The sequence below is a fragment of the Corythoichthys intestinalis genome, chromosome 18 (assembly GCF_030265065.1).
Source record: "Corythoichthys intestinalis isolate RoL2023-P3 chromosome 18, ASM3026506v1, whole genome shotgun sequence".
Taxonomy (NCBI): domain Eukaryota; kingdom Metazoa; phylum Chordata; class Actinopteri; order Syngnathiformes; family Syngnathidae; genus Corythoichthys; species Corythoichthys intestinalis.
In genome coordinates, this window is record NC_080412.1 from 21,711,825 (window position 1) to 21,735,721 (window position 23,897).

Sequence of the window (23,897 nt, forward strand, 5' to 3'; positions counted from 1 at the left end):
TTATAAATTTATTCATTAAAAATAATAGAAACATAAGAAACCCAATAATAATAAATAATAAAAACAATTTTGAAATAATATAATAATAATCAATACTAGTAACGTCATTATATGTTCTAAAATCACCATAAAAAACTCACAGAGTCATTAAAAAAAAAAAAAAATCTGCAGGGGAACATGCAGGTTCTGTAAGTCAGTAATGAAACTTTGTTTCTGCAGTTTCTTGCAATCTCATGAATGTTTTCTCGTCTGAGTCAAGAAAATACCTCCCATTGAATTTTTCATTTTACAGTGAACACACACAAACTCAGCCGAGATGGAGTTTCAGGGTTGTTGGAATGGAGTGGAATGCGACTACACTTGATAGCCCAGATAACAGCGGGGCAAACAGATTCCATTGTTAAAGAGCCAAGATGGCCCGTGTAGGTTGGACCGTAACAAGTCTGTTGTCCATCAACAACAGCTGATATGCAACAGTACATAAATATCGTATCTGGATACCAAAAAAGAAAGCAAACAATTGTATTGAACAACGACAAAATTGACTAATCGACGACTTATATATATCATATATTAATTTGGAAGAATTTTACGTATAACAGTGATTGCATTATGTCATTATGTCATCAACAATATTGTAATATTTTTATATGAAATTAGGCAAATTTGTCAGCAAGATTTGTCAAATGTATGCTTAGGTTCATGTGGTTTGTACAACTAAACATTTTCTTTCTAAATAAAATGAACCTTTATTTCATCCAGATAACGTTTCAACACATCTCCTTAGCTGTAAATAGACACTGGAAGTTTCGATTTGAAAAATTGCTCTGTACTTTGTTCTGCCAACTTAAATGACCTTGGTTTGGACAGTAAATGGACTTTGATCCCATAAAAGAAAAATACTGCAATTTTATGGAGAAGAGGAATCTATTGGCCAACACACATCGTATTACACTGAGCTCTGTCTGTCTAATGGTTAGTTCCATGACATAAATACTACTTCATGAAATCTTGACAAACAAGGAAAACTTTGCCAATGTATGTTTAAAGTAGTGTAGAGGACAAACTGAAATGAAGAAAAAACAAAAACCGATAAATCCATTCTTGTAATTTTACAAGTAACTTAAACCAACTGATTTTACCAGCAAACTCCCTCTCCTACATTAATTTTGTAACATCAATAACTATTTATATCTTTATTTATATATATTAACATTAATTGGCGATAAAGTAAACCTAACAAAAGAAAAAAACGTTTCTTCTTTGTTTCTTTGGAACCGATACAAATGTCACTGATAATGATAACAGGTTGTCAAAACATTTCCTACTTACTGATAAGTTGCTCAAATGTCATAATCCGAACTCGGTTAAATGTTCTTTGTATTACCCTGGTTTTATTGTCACGAAATAAGGGTGTGTTATTTTAAGCTCGGGGGGGGGGGGGATTAAGGTCGATTTCTGTGATCGGTACGGTTGCCAACTCCCTGAAAAGAAAAAAAAAAAAAAGGAGACCTCATTGGCAGAGCGGGCCAGCCCGATAAACATCACCCCTTATTGTTTTGTATGTGAAAAGTGATTTTTCGTTATAATATTATTATAATTTTACTCCAAACTGAATTAATTGGATACATATTTGAGTGATATAAGCACATGAATAACAATAAGTATAAGCAATGTAAAAACTATAATTTAACCCTTAAGGTCCTGAGCCTTTTGTGTTTGTGGGTGCGTATTTTAAATTTTTTTGTTTTAACAATTTAGGTGCATTCTAAGCTCCCTCAGCAAATAACAGCTTCGCAAACGATCACTCCAAATATAATATGGAAATGCAAACGAAATTGACGGAACAAAAAATATGATACAAATAGTGAAAATAAAATACATAGAGAAAAACAAGAAAACAAATGAATATTTTGATGATGATTTTGAACATGTATTTTTACTCACGCTTCATTCAAACCTCTTTTCTCTCACACTTTTATGTTGCCTTCTGTTTTCCTCCTGGCAAGCGACAGCCTAGTACCTCCTCGACCAATGAGGTGAGCGGGATCGACATTGTTCTGTTAGCTCATTGGTCAGAAAGCCATCATTCGTTTGTTTTACAAATGAAACACAATTATCGATTTTCGTGATAATACGGGACAAAGCGTGACCCTTATAAGCTTAATACAGACTGTGTACTTTTGTTTCTGAATACGGGACAATTCCATTTTTCAAGTAACGGTTGGCAACCCTAGTGATCGGCCATGACATATTTCACCGAACATACATGGTCGAGATGCAAATTGATTTGGCAAATTTTTAAGTGTCCCAAAAGAGTCCAATGTTGATAGTTTTCTAGCAGTTAACAATACTGCAGTTGAGGTAAACTGTAAAGCTAAACACACATAACAGGAAAATTACACAAATTGTACACTAAAATACAAAATTTAGTTTTTCAAACTCCAGCTAGCATAATGCTAATCAGGGGTTGGACAATATACAGTATGGCGATACTTTGTAACCCAAAAGGTTATTGACATACTCCCACCATTAATATATATGGTCGAAAACACTCAGGTGACATGAATTTCCGCTCTGAGATCCCCAATTTGGCCAAATTTCAGAATTGTCCTATATGCATGTGTGATATATAATTGGAAAGCTTAGACTCTCAATTTTCTAGGTGATGAACGATTTTGAACAGGAGGGCGTTTCAATTTTTTATTTTTTTTTTTAAACAGCAAAACCCTACCTAGAGGTGAGAGCATAATTAAAGACGCCATGGTTTTAACGAAATATTTCCGCGTATTTACATCTTTTAGATCGAAAAACTCCATGTAGCATGTATCACCGAGTGTCAAGACACAGCTGTGAATGGCCAGAGCCATATTTTGGGGGGGTATTTATGGGTGAAAAATGGTAATATAACAAGGGTTGCGATGCAGAAATCGCAGACATCAAGGAGTGGTCGAGATTCTTTTTCATATATTGACCCTTTTAAAGTATTTTTTTTCCCATTTTTTCTTTGTTTGGATCGATTATTTATCATCTAAAATGTCGGGGAAAATGCGAAAGTAACAAAAAAAAAAAAAAAACAATTAAGCGATAGTTATAAGGTAGATATCAGTGACTTATTTAGACACCATTTTTTCTTTCATTGTGACGTCATTTGTTTAAAAGTTCAAAATATGCGAGTGAATGATTTTTTTTAAAGTTTTTTTTTTTTTTTTTTTAAACTAAATATTAGACATCAATTAATGGTTCTAAGCTAAAAATGACAAGACATTTCCAATAATAAATCTAATTACTTACCTTCTTTTTATGGCTGGGTTGAAACAAAAGCGGTTGTGCAACGTCTGCAAATGGGGGTTTCCAGGGTAAAACGGACAAATTAAAAATAGTTCGGGGGCTTACTGCGCCATGAAACTGCTATGGCAGCATATAGACATATTGCTTTCTACCAAAATCTTCCATTAGAATAGTGTCTGCGTTAGCTCACTGGCTTTCATTGACAATAGAATTCATTATAAGTTGACGGGACACTGGGCTCGGGGCCGATCCGTATGGGGCGTATTTTCAAAAACTTAAAAATTCCCAAATATTTTCAAAACCAAAGCTGTGACCTAAAACCAAAACAGGCACCTCCCTTAGGCATATGGTATATGAGTCTCCATGAGCAGCGACATAAAAAAAATTCAAAGTCGTTCCCAAATAAAATCCCAATTAATTATGTTCATACACGTATAACAAAACTTAAAATGGCTATAAAATTCTCAAATTTTACATTAGATGCACGAAAATCCCCAAATGCAGAGATAATCACCTATATTTTCAGGATCAATCGCGATATTTAACATACTGTATACGTTTTTGTCCAAAATAGCAACTTTAATTTTTCTTTTTATTTAGTGCAAGTTTTCAATAGCTAATAAATCACTCAATTTTCACATTAGAAACTTAATACTTGAGGAAAGCATGCAGAATTCTCTTAATTTTACTCAACAAAAGCAAAATTTGAATTTTTCTATATACAATCACAAATTATTTTGGTTGAATTCTGATTTTACTATTGCTTCAGCGCGTCCTGCCGGCAATCTGGCTCTCTTTGTTTTTAGATTGAAATGTTGAATAAAATAAAACACGTTAAAGGTGAATTTTTTTGTATGCACGCAGAAATGTCTACATTACGATAGATTTTTGCCAAAAAATGGGCAGTTGGCCAAAAACTACCTGATCATTTGACTGTAAAGTTCCGCTACTGTGTAGGGATACAACATGGTGGCCATCACAAAACAAATAGCTTTTTAAGATGAAAATTATTGTAAATAAATGGGTACATCCCGGAATTTCTATAGATATGAGCATAGTCTAAATTTTTGGTTAAAAGCAACAACAACAAAAAACACACAAAAAAAAGGCAGTTATCATTCATTTTACGTAAATATTTTGAACTGAAGTTAAGCAAATTTTTTCCATTTCTTTTTTTTCATAACGTTTCAAAGTGCATGCATGGGGCTATTTTATATAATAATTACCTTGAATCCTCGACCAAGTCACTCTTGAGACACTCCTGCCTGCCTGTATGCAGTAAAAATGTTGTCCTTTTTCCACCTTAATCCGGTGTTTGAACGCAGTATGTGTTTGAGTTTATCACAGTGAAAGGCAAACGCTTTGCCTTAGTCGGCCCCCAACAAGAAGGCGCGGCGCAATGTTTGTGGGAGCTGTCTTGTCAAGTCTATGTATTGACGGCGGTAGAAATCCAATTCATTTTAACTGGACTGGATGTCTAGGCTGACATTGACGACCATAGACGTCCAATCAGTTTAAAGTGGGAAGGATAGCAGCGAATGAACGAATAATCACCCTTCCAGTTCAAATGGATTGGATGTCAACTATTGATAAACTAAATCCAGCTCACAGTAGAAGGATGAAAATGGCTTGTTTTTCTGTTCCTAGAATGTTTTCCTGCCAATGTATGGATAATTGTTGTATCGCCACATCGTGAGATTATGGTTATCGTGAGCCTTGTATAGCATATAATATCGTACCGTATCATGAGATACCCAGAGGTTCCCGCCACTAATACTTATAAACAAGGGAAAATGTAATTCACGTGCCAGCAAAAATTAGCATCGCTTACACTGTCAAGAAGAAGTTTTATCAACAAAGCTGTTATGATCTTTCTTCTGTAACTGTTACTGTTAAGCGCCACACTGTCTCAGAGTTTTTAAAAATTATTTTCATAGACTTCATCTCCATCAAAGCTGACCAAGTGGAAACACAGACAAAGAGCATTTTAAGTTGAAAATTCTTGTGAATAAATGCTTAAATCCCTGAATTCTTTTAAGATATGGACTTAAAACAGTCTCGATTTTCTCGATAAAAGAAAAAAAAAACAAAAAAAACGGGCAGTTAGCATTTATTTTACGTAAGTATGTTGAATGTGCTGCTAGTCTTTAAGCCAGTGTGGCGCGGCCTTATCACCACAAAGAGCTTTTTATGCTGAAAATTCTTGTGAATAAATGCTTAAATCCCTGAATTCTTTATAGATATGGAAGTAAAACAGTCTCGATTCTGTTAGATGCAAAAAAAAAAAAAAACCAAAAAAACGGGCAGTTAGCATTTATTTTATGTAAATTTGTCGAATGTGCTGCTTGTCTTTAAGCCTATATTGGCGCCGCCTTATCACCACAAAGAGCTTTTTACATTGAAAATTATTGTGAATGAATGCTTAATTTCCCTGAATTCTTTATAGACATGAATGTAAAACAGTCTCGATTTTTGGTTGAAAGCAAAAAAAAAACAAAAACGGGCAGTTAGCATTTATTTTACATAAATATTGCGAATTATGAGGCCAATGCCGTAGCGATTAATTTCTCCCATTGATTTTTCTCAAGTTTCAAAATGCATGCATGGTACAAAAAATAATTATCTTGAATCCTCGAACAAATCACACCTGAGACAATCCCTCCTGTTTGTATGTGGTTCAGCTTTCATACATTTTCAACCTAAATCCGGCGTTGGATCGCCGTTTGAGAGTAACTGCGACCAACTTCGACCGACTGAAGCAGAGTGTGGGACGGCCCCCTACTTGAAGGCGTGGCGCAGTGTCTGGGGAATGTGTCCCGTCAATATAATTATGAAGTCTATGGAATTTTAAAAAACATAATCCTTCAAATTTACAGTGTCAACGAGTCTTACATTTGGTCTCGAGTTTGGGTACCGACAAGTAATCAGTCCAGTGTTTCACCATGACATGTTTAGAATGGCGTCTTCCTGTTTTTATTACACGCCCTCAGTGAGCTTGTACTTTGTTTCCTTCGATGAAATAGCCATGTGTGCTCGCATGCACTTAACCTGCAAAGTGTGTGCCCACTCTATCATAGGGGAGGCTGACCTTTCACCTTGAACTTGTTTTCAGCTTTGGATGACTGTGGATTATCTGTTTGCTCTAAAACAGAACTCCACAGTTCACAACAATCACCATACTCTTTTCAGGGTCCCGTTGTTAAAGATAATTAAAATGTCCCGGATCCCAAACACGCTCATGTTTCACAGAGTACAACCACTGTAGCTGCACAGTCTTTCCTTTTTTAATATCAGAAGTGTGTTAAGTGATTTCCCCCTAACAGAGCTAGGTAGTTAATCTGTAATCACAGGGTGCAACCTCTGCATTAGAGGAAGGAAAAGGGAAAACTGGCCTATCACAACCTGACCTAATATGGTGAAGTAATATGTATGAAGTCATGCAGGATCTGGAGAAAAGCACAAATAATATACTGTACTTCAAATTGTGAAGACTGTTAAGTAGTCATTAGAGAATTGAATGAGAGTGGCTTTTCTGGTTTTCTTTAAAAAAAAAAAAAAAAAAACACATTATTTCAAATTTCAATGGTGGGATGTAAAATATCCTCTAATTCTGGAACGATCCACAGATATTTCCCCCCAATTCAAATACTTGAACAGGGACGAAATGTATTGAAAACTATAGTCTAGGATTACTTTAATCGCTAATGAAGGGTTATGATATCAACTTCATGTTGCTACTTTCTTGTGGCTGCTTTGAACAGTAGAGTAGGCATCTTTCCACATGATGCAACACAAGTATGTCAAACATCTACACACCTGCAACGTCTAGGAATGTTCTATTTGCTCATGGCTGCATGTGAGTCTTCTGCTGAACAAACAAATGTGATCTCCATATCTGCAGTTACACATTTACCCCCATTGGACTGGTTTATCTGGTTAGAATGTAAAAGGTATAACTCTGATCAAAGGCATTAGAAGGGATGTTTTCCGAAAATGCTCAAGTTTGCAACGGCTGTGTTTGTTTATTGGGTGGTCCCTTAAATTCCAACACTACCTAACTCTCCATTTGTGTTTGTTGGACTGTAACCGGTTGAAGACAATGGCGATTCTGTCCGACAACAATAGGTGGAAATACAGCTGTTGAGAAGTGCGCGCAATTCCCCCCCAGATGAGCCACAAGAGGAATTGGAAGTAAGCTGCGAGGGAAATGGAGGCGTTTTTAAGCATATTTCTTTTCTGGTTTGAAGTTTTTCACATTTCATTCATTCTTTTTTAGTTTTTACTTTCCTCTCTTTCCTCGCGCTCCCTCCCTCATGCGCTCTTTCTCTCCACACTTGCTCAACCTGCTTATCTGAGCAGGGCAGGGCTCCATACACTCACAGCGCTGGAGGCGGGCCTTGTCTGCTTTCAATCAATAACCTGTGGAATTCAGAAATACAAGAAGGTCCTGTCTCTGGCAGGCTGTACCACAGTCAGGAGGGCGGGCTCCCACGCAGACTCGGCGCAGAGCTATCGCTTCCCGGCATTTTCTCTTGACTTCCTCAGGTCTGAAAGTGATCGTGCGTTCGCCGCAATGGCTGATCACACTTCTCCGGACTACTTTAGCTGTACACTATGCGTGAACCTCCTAAGGGACCCTGTGGCTATTCCTTGTGGCCACAGTTTCTGTATGGACTGCATCAGTGGATACTGGAATGAAGCGGACTACACGGGTATTTATATTTGCCCTCAGTGCAAGATCACCTTCACCCAGAGGCCTGTGCTACGGCCCAACGCTACACTCAGCATGGTGGCTGAAAAGATCAAGAAGAGCGGTCTGAATCTCAATGTCCACTTGCCCCAAGGGAACGGCTATGCAGGACCAAGCGACGTCCCCTGCGACTTCTGCTCTGGGAAGAAACTCAAAGCCGTCAAGTCCTGTCTGAACTGTTTGGCATCCTACTGTGAGAAACACCTGAAGCCCCACTATGAATCAGCCACATTCAAAAGGCACAAGTTGGTGGACGAATTGGGAAACCTGGACAGGAAGATCTGCCCTCAGCACCAGAAGTCTTTGGAGCTCTTCTGTCGAACCGACCAGATGTGTATCTGTGCCCTCTGTACAGTCAGTGAACACAAAGGCCACGACATTGTCTCCGCCGAGGCCGAAAGGAGTGAAAAACAGGTACGAGGAAAATGTGTTACTTTGTTGTTCGGCTACACAAATAGTGCGCTACCTGTTAGATCACTCTCAAATAGCCTGGGAGAACAAATGTCTACACATTTCACAGTATAAGCATTATATGACCATCAGGGTTAGCCGATTTCAACTCAGTGGCTGCCATTGATGACGATAGACGTATTTTAAAACCAATCAAAATGGATTAGATCATCTACATCATTGCTCTCTGCGGAAGCCAATGGCTTAAAAATAATGAAAAGACGTTAGCCCACTCTTTCAGTATGTCAGTTTGGGAATGGTCACTGCCAACCCGATCAGTCAAAATGGATTGGCCAATTGACGCCTTTAATGTTAGTCATAGACATGTGCCGATTACTGGTTTCAAGGTATACTGTGGTATGAAAACGTAAAGGATTCAAAACAGCAAGAATTTTCCGTCATACAGTCCCTAAGGTATTAGCTTTTTTAATGTCCCAAAAATGCATGGCAAAGTCCCTTGCTTACAGCTGTAAAGCTCAACCCTCACCCACCAGTTGTTGCTCAGTGTCAGTGTGCTACACGATGGCTGGAGGAGGTGAAACTCCTGAACTCCCCCCCATCGAAGAAAACAAAATTGCTGGTATGAGAATACTTCAACTAAAGAAAAGTTACAGAGGGCTGCGAGGAGGCATTACCTCCAATATGATTTCACATTTATACAAAATTAAAAGTTAGTGTACATGTTATATTTTTAATTAATTTTAACTTGCCAATATGTTTTGAAAAATAAAAATCAATGTAAAATATATACCTGGATATCTCAAAATAACACATTTTAGAGCTGTAATTGCAATACCGTGAAACCGTCATATTTTGGTTTAAAGTTATCATACCGTCAGAATATCATACCGGCACATGCGTAGTTAGTCAGTGAGTTGAAACTGACAAAAATGAAGTTAGCTTACTCTTGCTCTCAGTCGCTGAATTTGTGAGTGGTCACTGTCAGCCTAGTTAATGGCAGCTAATGAGTTTAAATAAATTTTTAAAAAATGAAGTCAACCTCTATGATCAGCCGCAACATTTAATTGACCAGACAGAGTGGAGATCAAATCGACTAGTTTTGCAGATAGTTAGTCAACAGTCCCTCAAAACAAACCCAATGTTGTTTTTTAAGCAGTTCATTATCCTCCCATTGAGGTCGACTGCAACTTTAAACATACACTGTATATAAAATATATATAAAATATACACATAATAAAAAGAAAATTCCACATACTGTGCATTAAAATCCAAAATACATTTCATTTTTTGAACACCTGCTAGATTACTGCTAATATACAACCATTCACACACTAACCAAAATTAGTATCGTTTCACCTTATGCAATTCGCAAAACAATATTCATGCATACAAATGTGTCAGGATTATTTTCATTGCAGATTCTTGAATACTATTTATTTTTAAATTGTGATTGGACTATGTAAGGCAGGGGTGTCCAAACTTTTTGCAAAGGGAGCCAGATTTGGTGTGGTAAAAATTTGGGGGGGCCGGCCTTGGTTGACGTCCTTTACGTAGAACAATATATTTAAGCAAATTTTAGCAAGCCATTCTGTGTGTCACATTTGCTTTATTATTTTTTTAAATTAATAATATCAACAATCTCGCAATTAGCCTTTGTGGCGTTCTCTTTTGATTCTCGGGTTCTTGCGAAATACTGCTGCTGTGAAATTAGCTTCAAGTTGCTTTAATTTCTCACTACATATCTTCCCTGTAATCATGTCGTACATGTCCGCGTCTCTTGTTTGGTAATATCGCCTCACATTGAACTCTTTAAAACAGCAACTGTCTCTTTGCAAATGATGCAGACACAGTTGTTGCGTATTTTAGTGAAGAAATAGTCCAATTTCCACCTCTCCCTGAAGCGTCAGCCGTTGCAGTCAACTTTCTTTTTTGTGTTGTCACCATTTTAGAAAATTGGGAGTTAAGGGTCACATGGGGTAATGTTGCTTAGAGTGCTGCTGCCTTTTAGTGGGTAAATGAGGAGCAGCATTTAGTGTGTAAGCTACTTCATATGATGGTAGCAGTAGTGCTGACCAAATTATTAAGTCTGTGTGCGGGCCAGACGTTATTGATTTTATGACAGAGGCTGGGGGCCGGATGAAATTTGACCAGGGGCCGCATTTGGCCCCCGGGCCGGACTTTGGACATATCTGATATAAGGGGAAAAATGATCAACTTTTGGCCATACCATCCAGCCTTAACAACCATACAAGACACCATACTGCAAAACCATTGTCTCTTAGGAGATTATCTGTTTTCCCAAACTCCTGCAGTACAAGTCGCACGTACTTTGTCCTATTTTTCCCCAATGGTATCAGCTACCTTGGCAGGCATTCACCGCCAAAACAAGTACTGCTTTCTGATTAGCTGCGTGAAGGTTGGGGGAGTGTCTTGCTTATCGCCACCGAAAGTTGCTTTTCAGAGAATGTGCTGTTCCATCTGTTGGATAGCTACACAGAAACTGCCTTCCTGTGCCATTTCCCACCTGTGGGAGGAGGCCTGGAGTGATACTGGAATGTCAGGGAGTCAAGGTTTTCATGAATCACAGCCAAAGCACTTATGCGGCTGAGAGAAAACACTGTCCACAGAGTGTAAATTTTCAGTGTTTGTTTTTTATATTTCCCCTCACTACAGAGTGCAGTATCTCTAGTCATGTCATTTACCATCAGATTTTTACAAATCTCACACCATCTCTTCTTGTTTCCCCTCCCCCTCTCACGCTGACCCCTGCCAGATTCCCCACATTCCACCAGCTTATCTTGAAGAATGGCTTGGTGAGCTTGAGAATAAAGCTGAATTAGAAAAGCCCCCTTTTCGGCATGTCAGGTTGTCGCGCACCTTGAAACATCCCTTTAAAAAGTCACTCAGCAGTGGATTCACATTCCTGACATGACCAGAATTCCATGACAGACCCCCAGTCTGAGATCAAACCTGCCCATATTGAGAAATCTCTTGAATAGGCTTTATTAGACATGCTGAGTTGGCTGTCTCTACTAAGCCTTTAAATATGAACCTGGGTCATTCCAGAAATGGAGAACATTTTAGATACTTCAAATTTTTAATAGTACACAAATAACTAAAACTTGTTGTTTCTGAGATAATTTAATCCCGAGACCCAATTTAAAAAAAACAAACAAACAAAGAGAATAGAATGCTTGAAAATATATTTAACTAACATACCGTCATTTTTGGACTATAAGGCGCACCCAACTATTAGCCGCACCCACCTAATTTGACATTTGCTCATAGATAAACCGCACTAGATTATAAACTGCAGCCGTCCTCACTCTATTATGGGATATTTACACCAAAAGATATTGTACTGTAACACTTTATTTAACAACGGCATCATAAGACTGCCATAAGACCGTCATAAATATGACGTGACACTGTCATGGGTATTAATGAATGTTTATGACAGGTGTCATGAAGTGTCATCCGGAAAATTATCTCACTTTTGAATCAATGTAAAAGATCCGAACTGGACATGAATAGAGGAGTGAAAAAAAATTGTGACAAAACAAAAAGAGACCCGAGCAACGCCACTGGTAATAATATCAAGGAAGTAGCCGCCCAACATGTGGGCAAATATATCATCATTACTAGTACTATTTTTGCCATCAAGTGCAAGTATCACAGAGTGCCCGTCCTTTCTTGTGACATCATTAATACTCATTATCACATGCACAGTAGTCTATACTTGTAGTTATAACTGATATCACAAAATGGGTACGTTTCTAAGAATGGCATTTTTTTGTTTTTAAACATTATGGTCTCCATTGTGAGAGGTCCAAGTTTGCTATTTGCACACCTAAATATTTTGAGCAAATGAAGGTCTGTACATTTCTCACTTTTGAATATATGTAAAGGATTCGGACTGGACATAAATGGAGTCAATGACAAGATTTGCCAGATGACACTTAATAACATCTGTCATAAGCATTCATTAATGCCTATGACAGTGTCATGTCATAATTATGACCGTCTAATGACAGTTAAAGAAAGTGTTAACTATCAACTCAAATTGTTCAAGAAATAAGACACACTGGACTATAAGCCTCAAGATTCATAATGAGGGAAAAAATAGCGGCTTAAAGTCAGAAAATTACGATAATATTTCAAATGTGCCACAACATTCACCTTATATCATAACCTCATGGTAGAAGAAGAAATCAGTGAACCACATCATACTGTACACTGGACTTGATATCAACAAAACAGTTTTCCAAAAGAACGGCTAGAATTTTGTCCTGTCTTCTATTTTTCATAAAACACTTAGCCTTGATTGACCCGGAAGAACCTACGAGTCAAATTTAGCCTACGGTAATGGCTGCAACTCCCACAAAAAAACGTGTGCTCTTATGTTAAGTTAGGGTGACCAAACGTCCTCTATTACCCGGACAAGTCCACTTTTTACATCCTGTCCAGCGGAGTTTTATGAATTCATGAAAATGTGCGGTTTTCATGATTTTTAACGGGACCAATTCGCGTATGTTGAAATTGACTGACGCTTTGCACAGAATACTATGGTACCATGCTGCCTGTAACGTATTCCCAGAGAGCCTGCCCGGTTGTTAAGATTTTTATTACGATCAATTCGTAAATAATCAAATGGTCATGCACCCAAAAGAGTAATTAAGTCGAAAATACATTTATTCTACTTTGGATACAAATTTGCGCATGCGTGCGCAGTCACAGACTGTCTTATCATGGCGTCATTCCCAAACAAACCTTCGTCATGCCAGGAGCTCACAGGCTATCGGTACGAACACTTGCTAAACTTCTGTTGGAGCTTTGTACTGATGTGATCTGTAAAATCTCGTTTTATGTTGTATCATTGCGATGCTGATAATTGTAAACTGTATAGCAATGTTTGATTTTTGCCTCTGCTACCAGTGCTCGCTAATAGGGTAGGTGTCAGTGAGGTAAGCCACGCTAGGCATTATGGGAAATGGAGTTTTGAATTGCTGCGTTTGGAAACATGCTGTTTGAATTGTTTGTCATTTTACTTCGGTTATTGTTTGCGTGCAATCTAGAACATTGAGTGAGGATAATAATTGAGTGGAAATAAGAATTTGTCAATGATAATTGTATCGATAGTAATTTAAAAAAATATTTAGTTGGCATATAGCCTACTCTGTGTGTGTGTGTGCGTGCGTGCGTGCGTGCGTGCGTGTGTTGATTGGACTACATGTTCATGGGTTTGAATTATATGAATGAAATATTTAGCTATTAGTTTTTGAACGTTTGTGAAAGATGACTTAATGATGACGTTGCTGACTATGATTGTATGAAGGTAGATTTGTGTCTTATTATTCAATCATCAAAAAAAAGTTGCTTCAATAAAAAAAAAAAAAAAAAAAATTCAATCAAAGAAAAAAAGTGAACACAAAATCAAAACAGATTTTTTCTATCCAGACAGAGGAGGCATACTTATAAATATATTAAAGTGATAAGGCATTTTTGAGAACTTCAAGTAAAATTTAAGTATCTCGAGGCAGGGCGAGTGTCCTCTGTTTTTTGGAAATCAAAATATGGTCACTCTATGTAAACTCTTATGCATATGATAAGGATAAGATTTAAAATTTTGAATTTTTTTCCTTTACTTATTATCATAAGTAATTTTGACCTCTTTGTCAGCTGTAACTGCTACAGTAAAAGCTAGCTTTTACTCCTGATAAAAAAGCAAGCATTAGCATGCAAATGCAACCTTGTTACCAACAACCCTGTTACTGTGTTTATCCCAAAAACACTCATAAAAAAAAAAAAAACAACAAAAACAATTTGCTTTTTACCTTATTACATGTGTCCTCTTGAGCAGGAATAATAGCAAGCTTGTAATCCTGGGAAAAAAGCTAGCATTAGCTTGAATTTGCAACCCTGTTACTGTGTTTATGCCAAAAATTGTAAATAACAACCACCCAAAAATAGATAAACAAGATAATCTACTTTTTACCTTCTTGCGTTTGTCCTCTTGAGCAGAAATAATAGCAAGAGCGAGCTTGTAATCCTGGGGAAAAAAACTTACATTAGCTTGGAATTGCAGCCCCGTTACCATGATTATGGCAAGTATTGTAAACATAAGATGATCTAATCAAGTCTTTGTTAGTTCATTACCTATTATTGATTAATACAGTGCCCTCCATAATTATTGGCACCCCTGGTTAAGATGTTTTTTTTAACTTCTAATGATTTTTTAAATTCAAATAATATGGGACCTTAATGGCTCACCAGACACAATATCAAGCTCCTCCCATTGCCATCTCAGTCACCAGACCTTGTTTTGTTGGCAAAAGGGGGTTGTACAAAGTATTAACACCAGGGGTGCTAATAATTGTGACACACATTATTTGATGTCAAATGATTACTTCTTTCTGTGGGATTTTTCCCCACTGAATAAATGCACTTGTACTGAAGGTTGGATTTGTCTCTTTTTTTCCATTAAGGTCCCATATTATTTGAATTAAAAAAATATATTGGAAGCTAAAAAACACATCTTAACCAGGGGTGCCAGTAATTATGGAGGGCACTGTATATAGCAGGAAACCAGAAAAGTGAAGGCTTATTTTTCAAGAATTTTGATGCTTGGGTGCCCCTCAGTTCTGGAATTATCCACCTGTATTTCCTCTACAATCCATATATGTGACACGGGCTGAACTAAAACAGAAAAATCTTCTGAAGGTCGACATTTAGGGTGGACTATAATAAGAATAAACCCTTTATTACAGAAACTCTTGGGAATCTCCACATCAGAGATCAGACAAAAATGCCAAGAACGTGTAAAGGAGCTGGAAGAGTTGAAGACCGCAGTGGATTCACTAAAAGTAAGCTGAAATTTTGAAAACTCTTTTTCATGATGGCAAGAACACCAGAACTGAATATTAATATTTTTATCTTATGTGTAGAAATGTTTCGAACATACAAATTGAAAGCGGACCTGTGTTTGTCCTCAAGGGCTCCACTCCATTCACCTTGTCATTTGCATGTACCTGTACATAAGCCGCCACCCAAAATTTGACACAAAAACTGCATTTGTTCCAAGATAAACCGCAGTTGTCCTCACTTTATTATGGGATATTTACACCAAAAGATATTAACCGGTAACACTTTATTTGACAGCAGCATCATACGACTGTCATAAGCCCAAATTAACAACCATCACGCTTTGAATCAATTGGCAGCAAAGCTTCATTGCTTCAAGAAGCTTCATTTGGCCATCACTGCTCCCTTGGGGGTAGGCAGTCAACCTCTGCTGCCACCTGCTGTAAAACCTGTTGTTGTCCAACATGTCTCCTAGCATGCATCGCAGCGCTACAGATGTAAATAACAATCAAAATTCATGTTCTGTGCTTATTATTTTTTCAGTTAATGTTCCAGTTTTTTCATTAATTGCTACTTATGGTATTTGGTAACACTTTATTTGACAGTGGCGATTGTCATGAGACAATCATAATTATGCTATTATGCTGTAATGAGCATTAATGAATGCTTATAACAGATGATGTTATCCGGCAAATTATCTCACTTATGAAAGATCCGAGCTGGACATAAAAGTAGCGAGTGACATAATTTGCCGGATGACACTTAATGACATCTGTCATAATCATTTAGTAATGCCCATGATAGTGTCATGTCATAATTATGACAGTCTTATGACAGTCTTATGACGCCGCTGTCAAATAAAGTGTTACCTATTAACCCAAATAAATCAACAAATAAGCCGCACTTGACTATAAGCCGCAGTATTCAAAATGAAGGAAAAAAGTAGCAGTTTATAGTCTGAAAATTACGGTACAAAAAATGCTTAACACATTTACTCAAAGTATTCCATTAAAACAAATACTCGGTGTTCTCGTGTAGAATTCGGCCCAGCGAGCTATGGTGGAGAGTCAGAAGATGTTCGAGGACATGATTCGTTCCATCGAAAGGATGAGGTCAGAGGTGACCAAGCTGATTGGGATCAACGAGAAAGCTGCATTCAACCAAGCCGAAGCTTTGATCGAGCGTTTGGAACAGGAGATTGATGAACTGAAGAAAAAGGAGTCAGGATTGAAGCAGCTTTATAGTACAGACGACCACATCCACTTTTTGCAGGTACTGTATTCTACTGGAGGAACACATCAAGATTCACAGTAGGGCGGCAGCTATCGAATATTTTAGTACTCGAGTATTCTACAGAAAATTCCATCGATTAATTGGATAAAACATTTTTTAGGTAAAGAGCAATTATAAATATACATGAGAAAACAAGACATTTCACCTGATATCAAACAATTTTTAGACAATTAGTGTCTTTATTTTAGATGTACATTGTTGAAAACAGCCAACAATTGCATCTCAGATGTGACTAGGAAAAAAACAAAACAAATTTACTGCTTGCATTCAAGAAAATTCTTATCTCTTACCCAGAGGCGGGTAGAGTAGCCAAAATTTTTACTCAAGTAAGAGTAGCGTTACTTCAAAATAATATCACAAGTAAAAGTAGTCATCCAAAAAATGTACTCTAGTACAAGTAAAAACGTATTCGGTGAAAAGAATACTCAAGTAATAAGTAACATTGTGAGTAACTGCTTATATTTTTGTTGGATTTTGTTTTTTTTGTGTGTGTGTGTGTGTTTTTTTTTCTGAACACAAAGTTATCTATATGAACTGTTGTTATAATGATATTTCAAAACAATCATTACATAATCACATTAAGCCAAAAAAATACATACACACAAAAAAAAGATTGAATTCCGACGAAAAAAAAATTACATAAATGAAGCATTATTTGTCCAAACAGAATAGTTCCTATTTTGAACAGTAAAGAGTTCCTTCATAATTACTATTTTGAAATTAAAAGGATAATTTCTCCAGTTTTCCGTGGTCAGTCGGTCCCAAATAAGAACTGGGAGAGAGGTTGAAATCCGCGCTTTCAAGTCATGTTGAGGGCAGCGCTCTATACCAAAAACTTCATTTTTATGGTGCTTTAAAGACACCACATGATTGAATAGGCTGGCGCGAAGTAGTAGTAAAACTACTCTTAGAAGTACATTTTTCCTCAAAAATTTACTCAAATAAATGTAACAGAGTACATGCAACACGTTCCTACCCACCTCTGCTCTTACCTAAAAATGTCTTTACGGTTGATAACATACATCACTGAAAAGTTTGGTGTTTTACCCACGTGTTTCAATTCAATATCCATTTGTGTCAAGCTATTTTTAGGTTCAAGTAAAGTTTTAATTCTAAATTGTAAGTGTCAAGCTGTTTTTAGGTTCTAGTTAGGTTTTAAGTCTAAATTGTAAGTGTCAAGCTATTTTTAGGTTCTAGTTAAGTTTTAAGTCTTATTGGGCTAAAATTGACAGTTAAGATTCATTATGTTTTTATTTTAGACACTCATCACACTACAGCGCTGTGTTCTTACGGATTCAATAAAGCCTATATGAAAGACACGTTGAGCACGCATCGAGAGTTGTCATAATTGATAGAAACCTAGCCCTCTACAGGGCTAACGTTACGTTAGCAAGATAAAGTTACGTTAATCTTATTTATTAGCATTAAGTTATTTAATTTTACTTTGTTCCGAGTATTGCTCCTCCATTCTTGTGCCTTTGGCGGAGCGGGGGTTAGTTGGGCGGGTCATGCGGTGGCGCCCGGCCCGGGTTTTGGAGCGGTCATGGTGGCGGGGTCTAACCGGGGGTGTGGAAGGGTCAGCGGGGCCGTGGGTAGCCTGGTGTAGTGTTATGCTTATGCAAGCGCTGTCTTACAGTGAATACATGAAACAGTGTTCGCCTTTGTCTCCAGCTTGAAAAGCTCCCACATTTTCTGCTTCGCTTTCTTGGTGCCTTTCTCTTTTCTTTTGTCGGCTTCTTCATCGTTACCTCTATATTCATGCGTGGTTGAAATCAAATGTATCTGCCGCCTTTCTTTTTCCTGTACGCACGTGACGTCAACGCGTTGTGCCGGATTAAAAGTAGTCCGGGAAAAACGTCATGCTTAGAGCTGGCAAAATTAAACGATTTCTCGAGGCGGAGAAAATTCCTTGGATCAATTTTTATAATCGAGCTACTCAAATTATTTAATAGTTCATTTCAGCTGTAACTCACAGCAAACGGAAGATCTTGACATCGTTCAAAACTCTGCCTTCCTCAGAACTTCAACTACCTTTGCACCCCCACTGATGATGGCTTCATACCAAAGGTGACGGTCAACCCTGACTTTTCCTTCGGAGCTGTCAGGAAAGCTGTGGCCGAGATCAAGGAACGTCTAGAAGAGTTTGGTAGGGAAGAGCTGCTGAGGATCTCCAAGACGGGTTTGTCACATTTTAGCAAAGACGTGCGGCATTTCCTCTCAATGAGCACAGAAGAACATGAATAAATCCACTTTGTCTTGCAGTGAATGACGTTCCGGTTTATACAACAGAAAGTCGAACACTGGACAGGAGGAGCAGAGGTTAGATGATGCTTGAAAATAATTACTATAAAAGGTGTCAAACTCATGTTTGTCGTAAGCCACATCATAGTTATGATTTCCTTTGTTGGACTAATCTACCTTCCGACTTTGAGAGCCACGATTAATCGACCAATCGATTATCAAATTAATCGACAGTTATTTGAAGAGTCCATTAATCTTTTAGAGACAATGTTGAACTATAAATTGTCCAGTTCCTTTTTTTGAGCCTCCTAATAGTAAATATTTTGTCATATATTTTTCTTTTTCAATTAGAATCAACAAAAAAAGTAAATATTATTTTTACATTTTATTTATCAGTTTTGTTTTTTAAATTAAAAGGGAAAATTTTTCTATTCTTATTTTTTTGCCTTTTCTATTTATTTTATTAGTTAATTGTTAGAAATTGCTTCATTCGCAGGTAAAGACCACAACATGACAACAGTGGACAATACACATGCTACACCAGAGCCAAGAAGCAGATCAGATTTTGTCAAATGTAAGTATTCATACAATGTGGGGTGTTTCAACATTTGTCCCCCTAAACCAGTACTTCTCACCCCCGCAAGGGCGCAGAGCGATGCCAGGGGTGGCGCATGTGACTTCGGGAAACACACTTTTTTGCAATACTAGAATAAAGTGTAAATGGACATCCACTCAGCTGGTGGCAGTGGCACTCTCATTTTCAGAGTATACGCTGTATTTTTGAGCCAAGCAAGAGCACACTGCAAAGCGCACTGGAGATATGAAGAGCTAAAATGAGGAAATATGATGAAGCGTATGTAGCTTTTGGCTTCGACTTTTAATACAGTGGGAGACGACGAAAGACCAGTCTGTTAACTGTGTCCAAAAATGCGGACAGCAGGAAGCCAAATCAATTAAGACGTCGCTTTAAGACATTAGACCCCAGTCACATTGATAAGTCGCTTGATATTTTTTCAGCAAAAACCTGCTGAATATTGCCAACAATCGTCCTGCTTTGCCAGTGTTACATCAGTAAACAAGCTAGCACTGTTAGCATCATATAAGGTGGCATACCAAGTTGCTCAGTGCAAAATAGGTAGAGTAGCCAAATTTTTTACTCAAGTACGAGTAGCGTTACTTCTAAATAATATTACCCAAGTAAAAGTAAGTCATCCAAAAATTGTGAGTAACTACTTCCAATATCAGTTTTTTTTTTTTTTTTTAAATAAATGTTTTTTTCTTTACTAAGCACAACGTCATCAATATGAACTTTTATTATTATACTGCACTATAACCTATTACATGACCATATTAGGCTAAAAGATGACACAATTATCTAATTCAGGCCAGAACAACACAGCATGAGGTGCAGAAAAAACATCGCTACCTCTGGAGGGTATATTGGAGTCATGTGGTTGTTGTTGCCACGTCTCATTGGTGAAACAGACAGCCACTGTCGGTATCGCTGGGGAAAAAAATAATAAAGTCAATATGTAGAATAAAGAGGAAAAATGTAACAACTCTAATGTAGCCCGAAGTAATGGAGTATTGTTTTTTTGTCGCAAATCTACTCAAGTACAAGTAAAAATTATTGTGTGTTAAAACTACCCTAAGAAGTACATTTCTCTCAAAAAGTGACTCAAGGAGATGTAACGGAGTAAATGTAATGCGTCACTACCCACCTCTGAAAATAACCCTCAACTATAGCAAAAGGAGCTGATACTGCCTGCAGCAAAAATAAAAACAGTCCCTCTGTCCAATGACACTGTCATTTTTGTTCTATCAATTTTTGTTTTTTCGGTCAAATTGTTTGGCACATCGTCCTCGTGAGTTAATGTTGATTATCAATTTGAATTTATTATGATTTATTGAGTTTATTAAATTGTATTTTTCAGTATCAAGTGGACCAAAAAAATGCACTTTTAGTCTATCATTGTAGTTTGGATGTGACTTTTTTTTCCCCCTAAATTCAGGCAAAGTGATGCGCTTTAAGTCTTTTCTGTTATAAACAAAAATATGTTAATAAAGTTACGCTTTATTGTTAGTTGAGCTATATTACTTTTTTTTCTTTAATATTAGAAAGGACAATGTTGTGCGGAGGTTTACCTATAATAATTTTAAAGACAAACGATACTATTTACAGTGGCGGCAGAGTTGGGGGTGCACGAAATGTTTATGTCTTCCCTGGGGGCGTAACAGAAAATAATTGAGAAGCACTGACCTAAACCTGCTCCCCTTCTTGTGTTGTCTCTTCAAACAGACTTCTGCCAACTGAAGTTAGATCCGGTCACAGCTTACAAAGAGCTGTACATCTCTGAGCACAGTAGAAAAGTCATCCGAACCAGGGATCTGCAACCTTATGGAGAAAACCCAGAGAGGTTTGACAGTTTTGCCCAAGTTCTATGCCGGGAGGGTCTCTCCGGGGGGCGATTCTACTGGGAAATCGAGTGGAGCGGAGAATTCTCCATCGGCGTGGCCTACAAAGGCATCAGCCGTAAGGGTAAAGGTTCCTTGTGTCTGCTGGGCTACAATGACAAATCCTGGAGTCTCCTCTGCTCTGACACGGGTTACTCAGCCTGGCACAACAGGGTAGATAAAGCAGTCAGCGGCCCTCACTCCCCGAGAATAGGCGTATACTTGGACCACAGTGCAGGCACATTGGCGTTTTATAGCATTGGAAGCAGTATGACCTTGCTGCACCGGTTCGAAACCACCTTCACTGAGCCCCTTTATCCTGGCTTTGGAGTCGGAACCTCTGTCAAAATCTGCAACATCAAGTGAACATTTTGAGAAAATTTTGCTTATATCATGCTTTTGGAACATCTTCATTAGTCTGAAATTGATAATGTTACAATGTTTAATACTCTTTTTTTGTCACTCAAATGTGCAAACTATCATATACTGTACTATACCTCTGCATTTTGTTGTCAATTTACTGTAACTCCAAAGATCACTGCCACAAAAGGCCTTCAATGCCTATTAACACCTCTAGTTACAGTGTATGTCACATCCTGATATTTCATATTTATCTTGTCTCAGAGGGTGTGCAAAATGCTATTTTTTAATGAAACTAGCTGCATTGTCACAACCATCTCTGTGACTGTAATCCCAACCAAATGTAAAATATATATCTTTTCACCGTTTCACTAACCCTTTATTTAATGTTATGCATGTTTACTTACAGTTTAATGAAATCCCATCAATACAATTGTTATCCAGCACATTTTTTTTTTCATTTCGTAAAGATTTATAGTTTTGAATAAAGAATTACACTAAAATGTTAGTTTTTCCTGTTGTTTTTCATCATCGAGATAAGTTACATAAGTACTGTACACGACAGGTGCAGTTGATTAAGTGAATTAACCAGCCAGCTGTGGCACCCATAGATATCATATGCATCAGGCTAGAGGATTGGAGTCTGTGACGTCAGTAACTGTCAGCCATCTTGCAACAGACCCTGGTGGGTCATTTTCTTCTTTAAACTACTCTTAATTCACTTACAAACGGTGGGGTTTATAACACAGTCTAAAAATGTTATTCTTATTTTTATTAAGTATATTATTTTTAGCATATATATTTTATTAAAGAATACCTTAAGTATCCATGAATTATTTTACTTAATCACTGACGTTCTTAGGAAAACAAAATCGTTTATTAAGTGTGCAATCATTTGTTAATTCATGACACACCCTCAGTTGACTTATATTGACGATATATGATATAATTGTCCTTAAGATGGCCGACATGTGACGCTACCTGTCCTTTCAGCCCGAACATGAACATTGTTTGAGAAGCAGTGTTCATAATCAGCTGGGCTGGGCACTCACAACTCTCTTGAGCAGACATGTCCAAAGTCCAGCCCAGGGGCCGAATGCGGCCCGTGGTCAAATTTCATCAGGCCCCCAGCCTCTGTCATAAAATCAATAACGTCTGTCCCGCACACAGACTTAATAAATTGGTCAACAGTACTGAGCATATGAAGTAGTTTACACACTAAATGCTGCTCCTCATTTACCCACTAAAAGGCAGCAGCACTCTAAACATTAGCCCATGTGACCCTTTACTTGCAATTTTCTAAAATAGCGACAAACAACAAGTTGACTGCGATGGCAAACGCTTCAAGGATAGGTGGAAATCGGACTATTTCTTCACTAAAATACGCAACAACTGTCTTTGCCTCATTTGCAAAGAGACAGTCGCTGTTTTTAAAAAGTTCTATGTGAGGCGATATTACCAAACAAGACAGGCTGACATGTTTGACAAGATTACAGGGAAGATACGCAGCGAAAAATTGAAGCAACTTGAAGCTAATTTAATTTCACAGCAGCAGTATTTCGCTAGAGCCCGAGAGTTGAAAGAGAACGCCACAAAGGCTAGTTGCGAGATTGTTAAAATTATTAATTTAAAAAAAAAATAAAGCAAATGTGACACACAGAATGGCTAGCTAAAATTTGCTTAAGTATATTGTTCTACGTAAAGGACGTCAGCCAAGGTCGGCCCTCCACATTTTTACCACACCAAATCTGGCCCCCTTTGCAAAAAGTTTGGACACCCCTGCTCTGGAGGTTGTGCATTACTGATAAGCAGAGGTGGGTAGAGCAGCCAAAAATTATACTCAAGTGAGAGTTGCATGACTTCCAGATAATACTACTCACGTATAAGTAGTCATCAAAAAATTTACCCAAGTAAAAAAGTATTCATTGTAAAGAATACTCAAGTAACGAGTAACTGCTTACAATGTCTGAGTTTTTAAATATATATTTCTCTTCTTCTCAGCACAACGTTCTCTATATGAACTGTTATTAACACCGGTATGAAATAGTATCTGAACCTTTTGGAATTGTTCACATTTCTGCATAAAATCACCATCAAATGTGATCTGATCTTTGTCAAAATTACACAGATGAAAAAAACAGTCTAACTAAAACCACCCAAACGTTTATAGTTTTTCATATTTTAATGATAGTATACAAAAAATTATGTCAGAGGGGGGCGGGGAGTGAGTGAAACA

At 37.5% G+C, this 23,897-nt stretch overlaps 1 protein-coding gene across 1 annotated transcript; it reads left to right on the forward strand.

Moving 5' to 3' along the window:
* Positions 1 to 7,680: 7,680 nt before the first annotated feature.
* ftr82 (finTRIM family, member 82) lies at positions 7,681 to 22,182 on the forward strand. The gene is made up of 7 exons (XM_057820446.1): positions 7,681 to 8,455; positions 15,220 to 15,315; positions 16,352 to 16,585; positions 18,626 to 18,785; positions 18,869 to 18,925; positions 19,344 to 19,421; positions 21,147 to 22,182. Exons 1-7 carry the CDS (start codon positions 7,865 to 7,867, stop codon positions 21,665 to 21,667), a joined length of 1,737 nt encoding a protein of 578 aa, XP_057676429.1. The 5' UTR covers positions 7,681 to 7,864; the 3' UTR covers positions 21,668 to 22,182.
* The last annotated feature ends 1,715 nt before the right edge of the window (positions 22,183 to 23,897 follow it).

Bases quoted from the DNA above. Each gene is read 5' to 3' on its own strand.
- ftr82 (XM_057820446.1), top strand. From the start codon at position 7,865: ATGGCTGATCACACTTCTCCGGACTACTTTAGCTGTACACTATGCGTG. The intron at 16,586-18,625 runs GTACTGTATTCT...TGCCTTCCTCAG, and splicing joins ACCACATCCACTTTTTGCAG to AACTTCAACTACCTTTGCAC. The intron at 18,926-19,343 runs GTTAGATGATGC...CTTCATTCGCAG, and splicing joins ACTGGACAGGAGGAGCAGAG to GTAAAGACCACAACATGACA.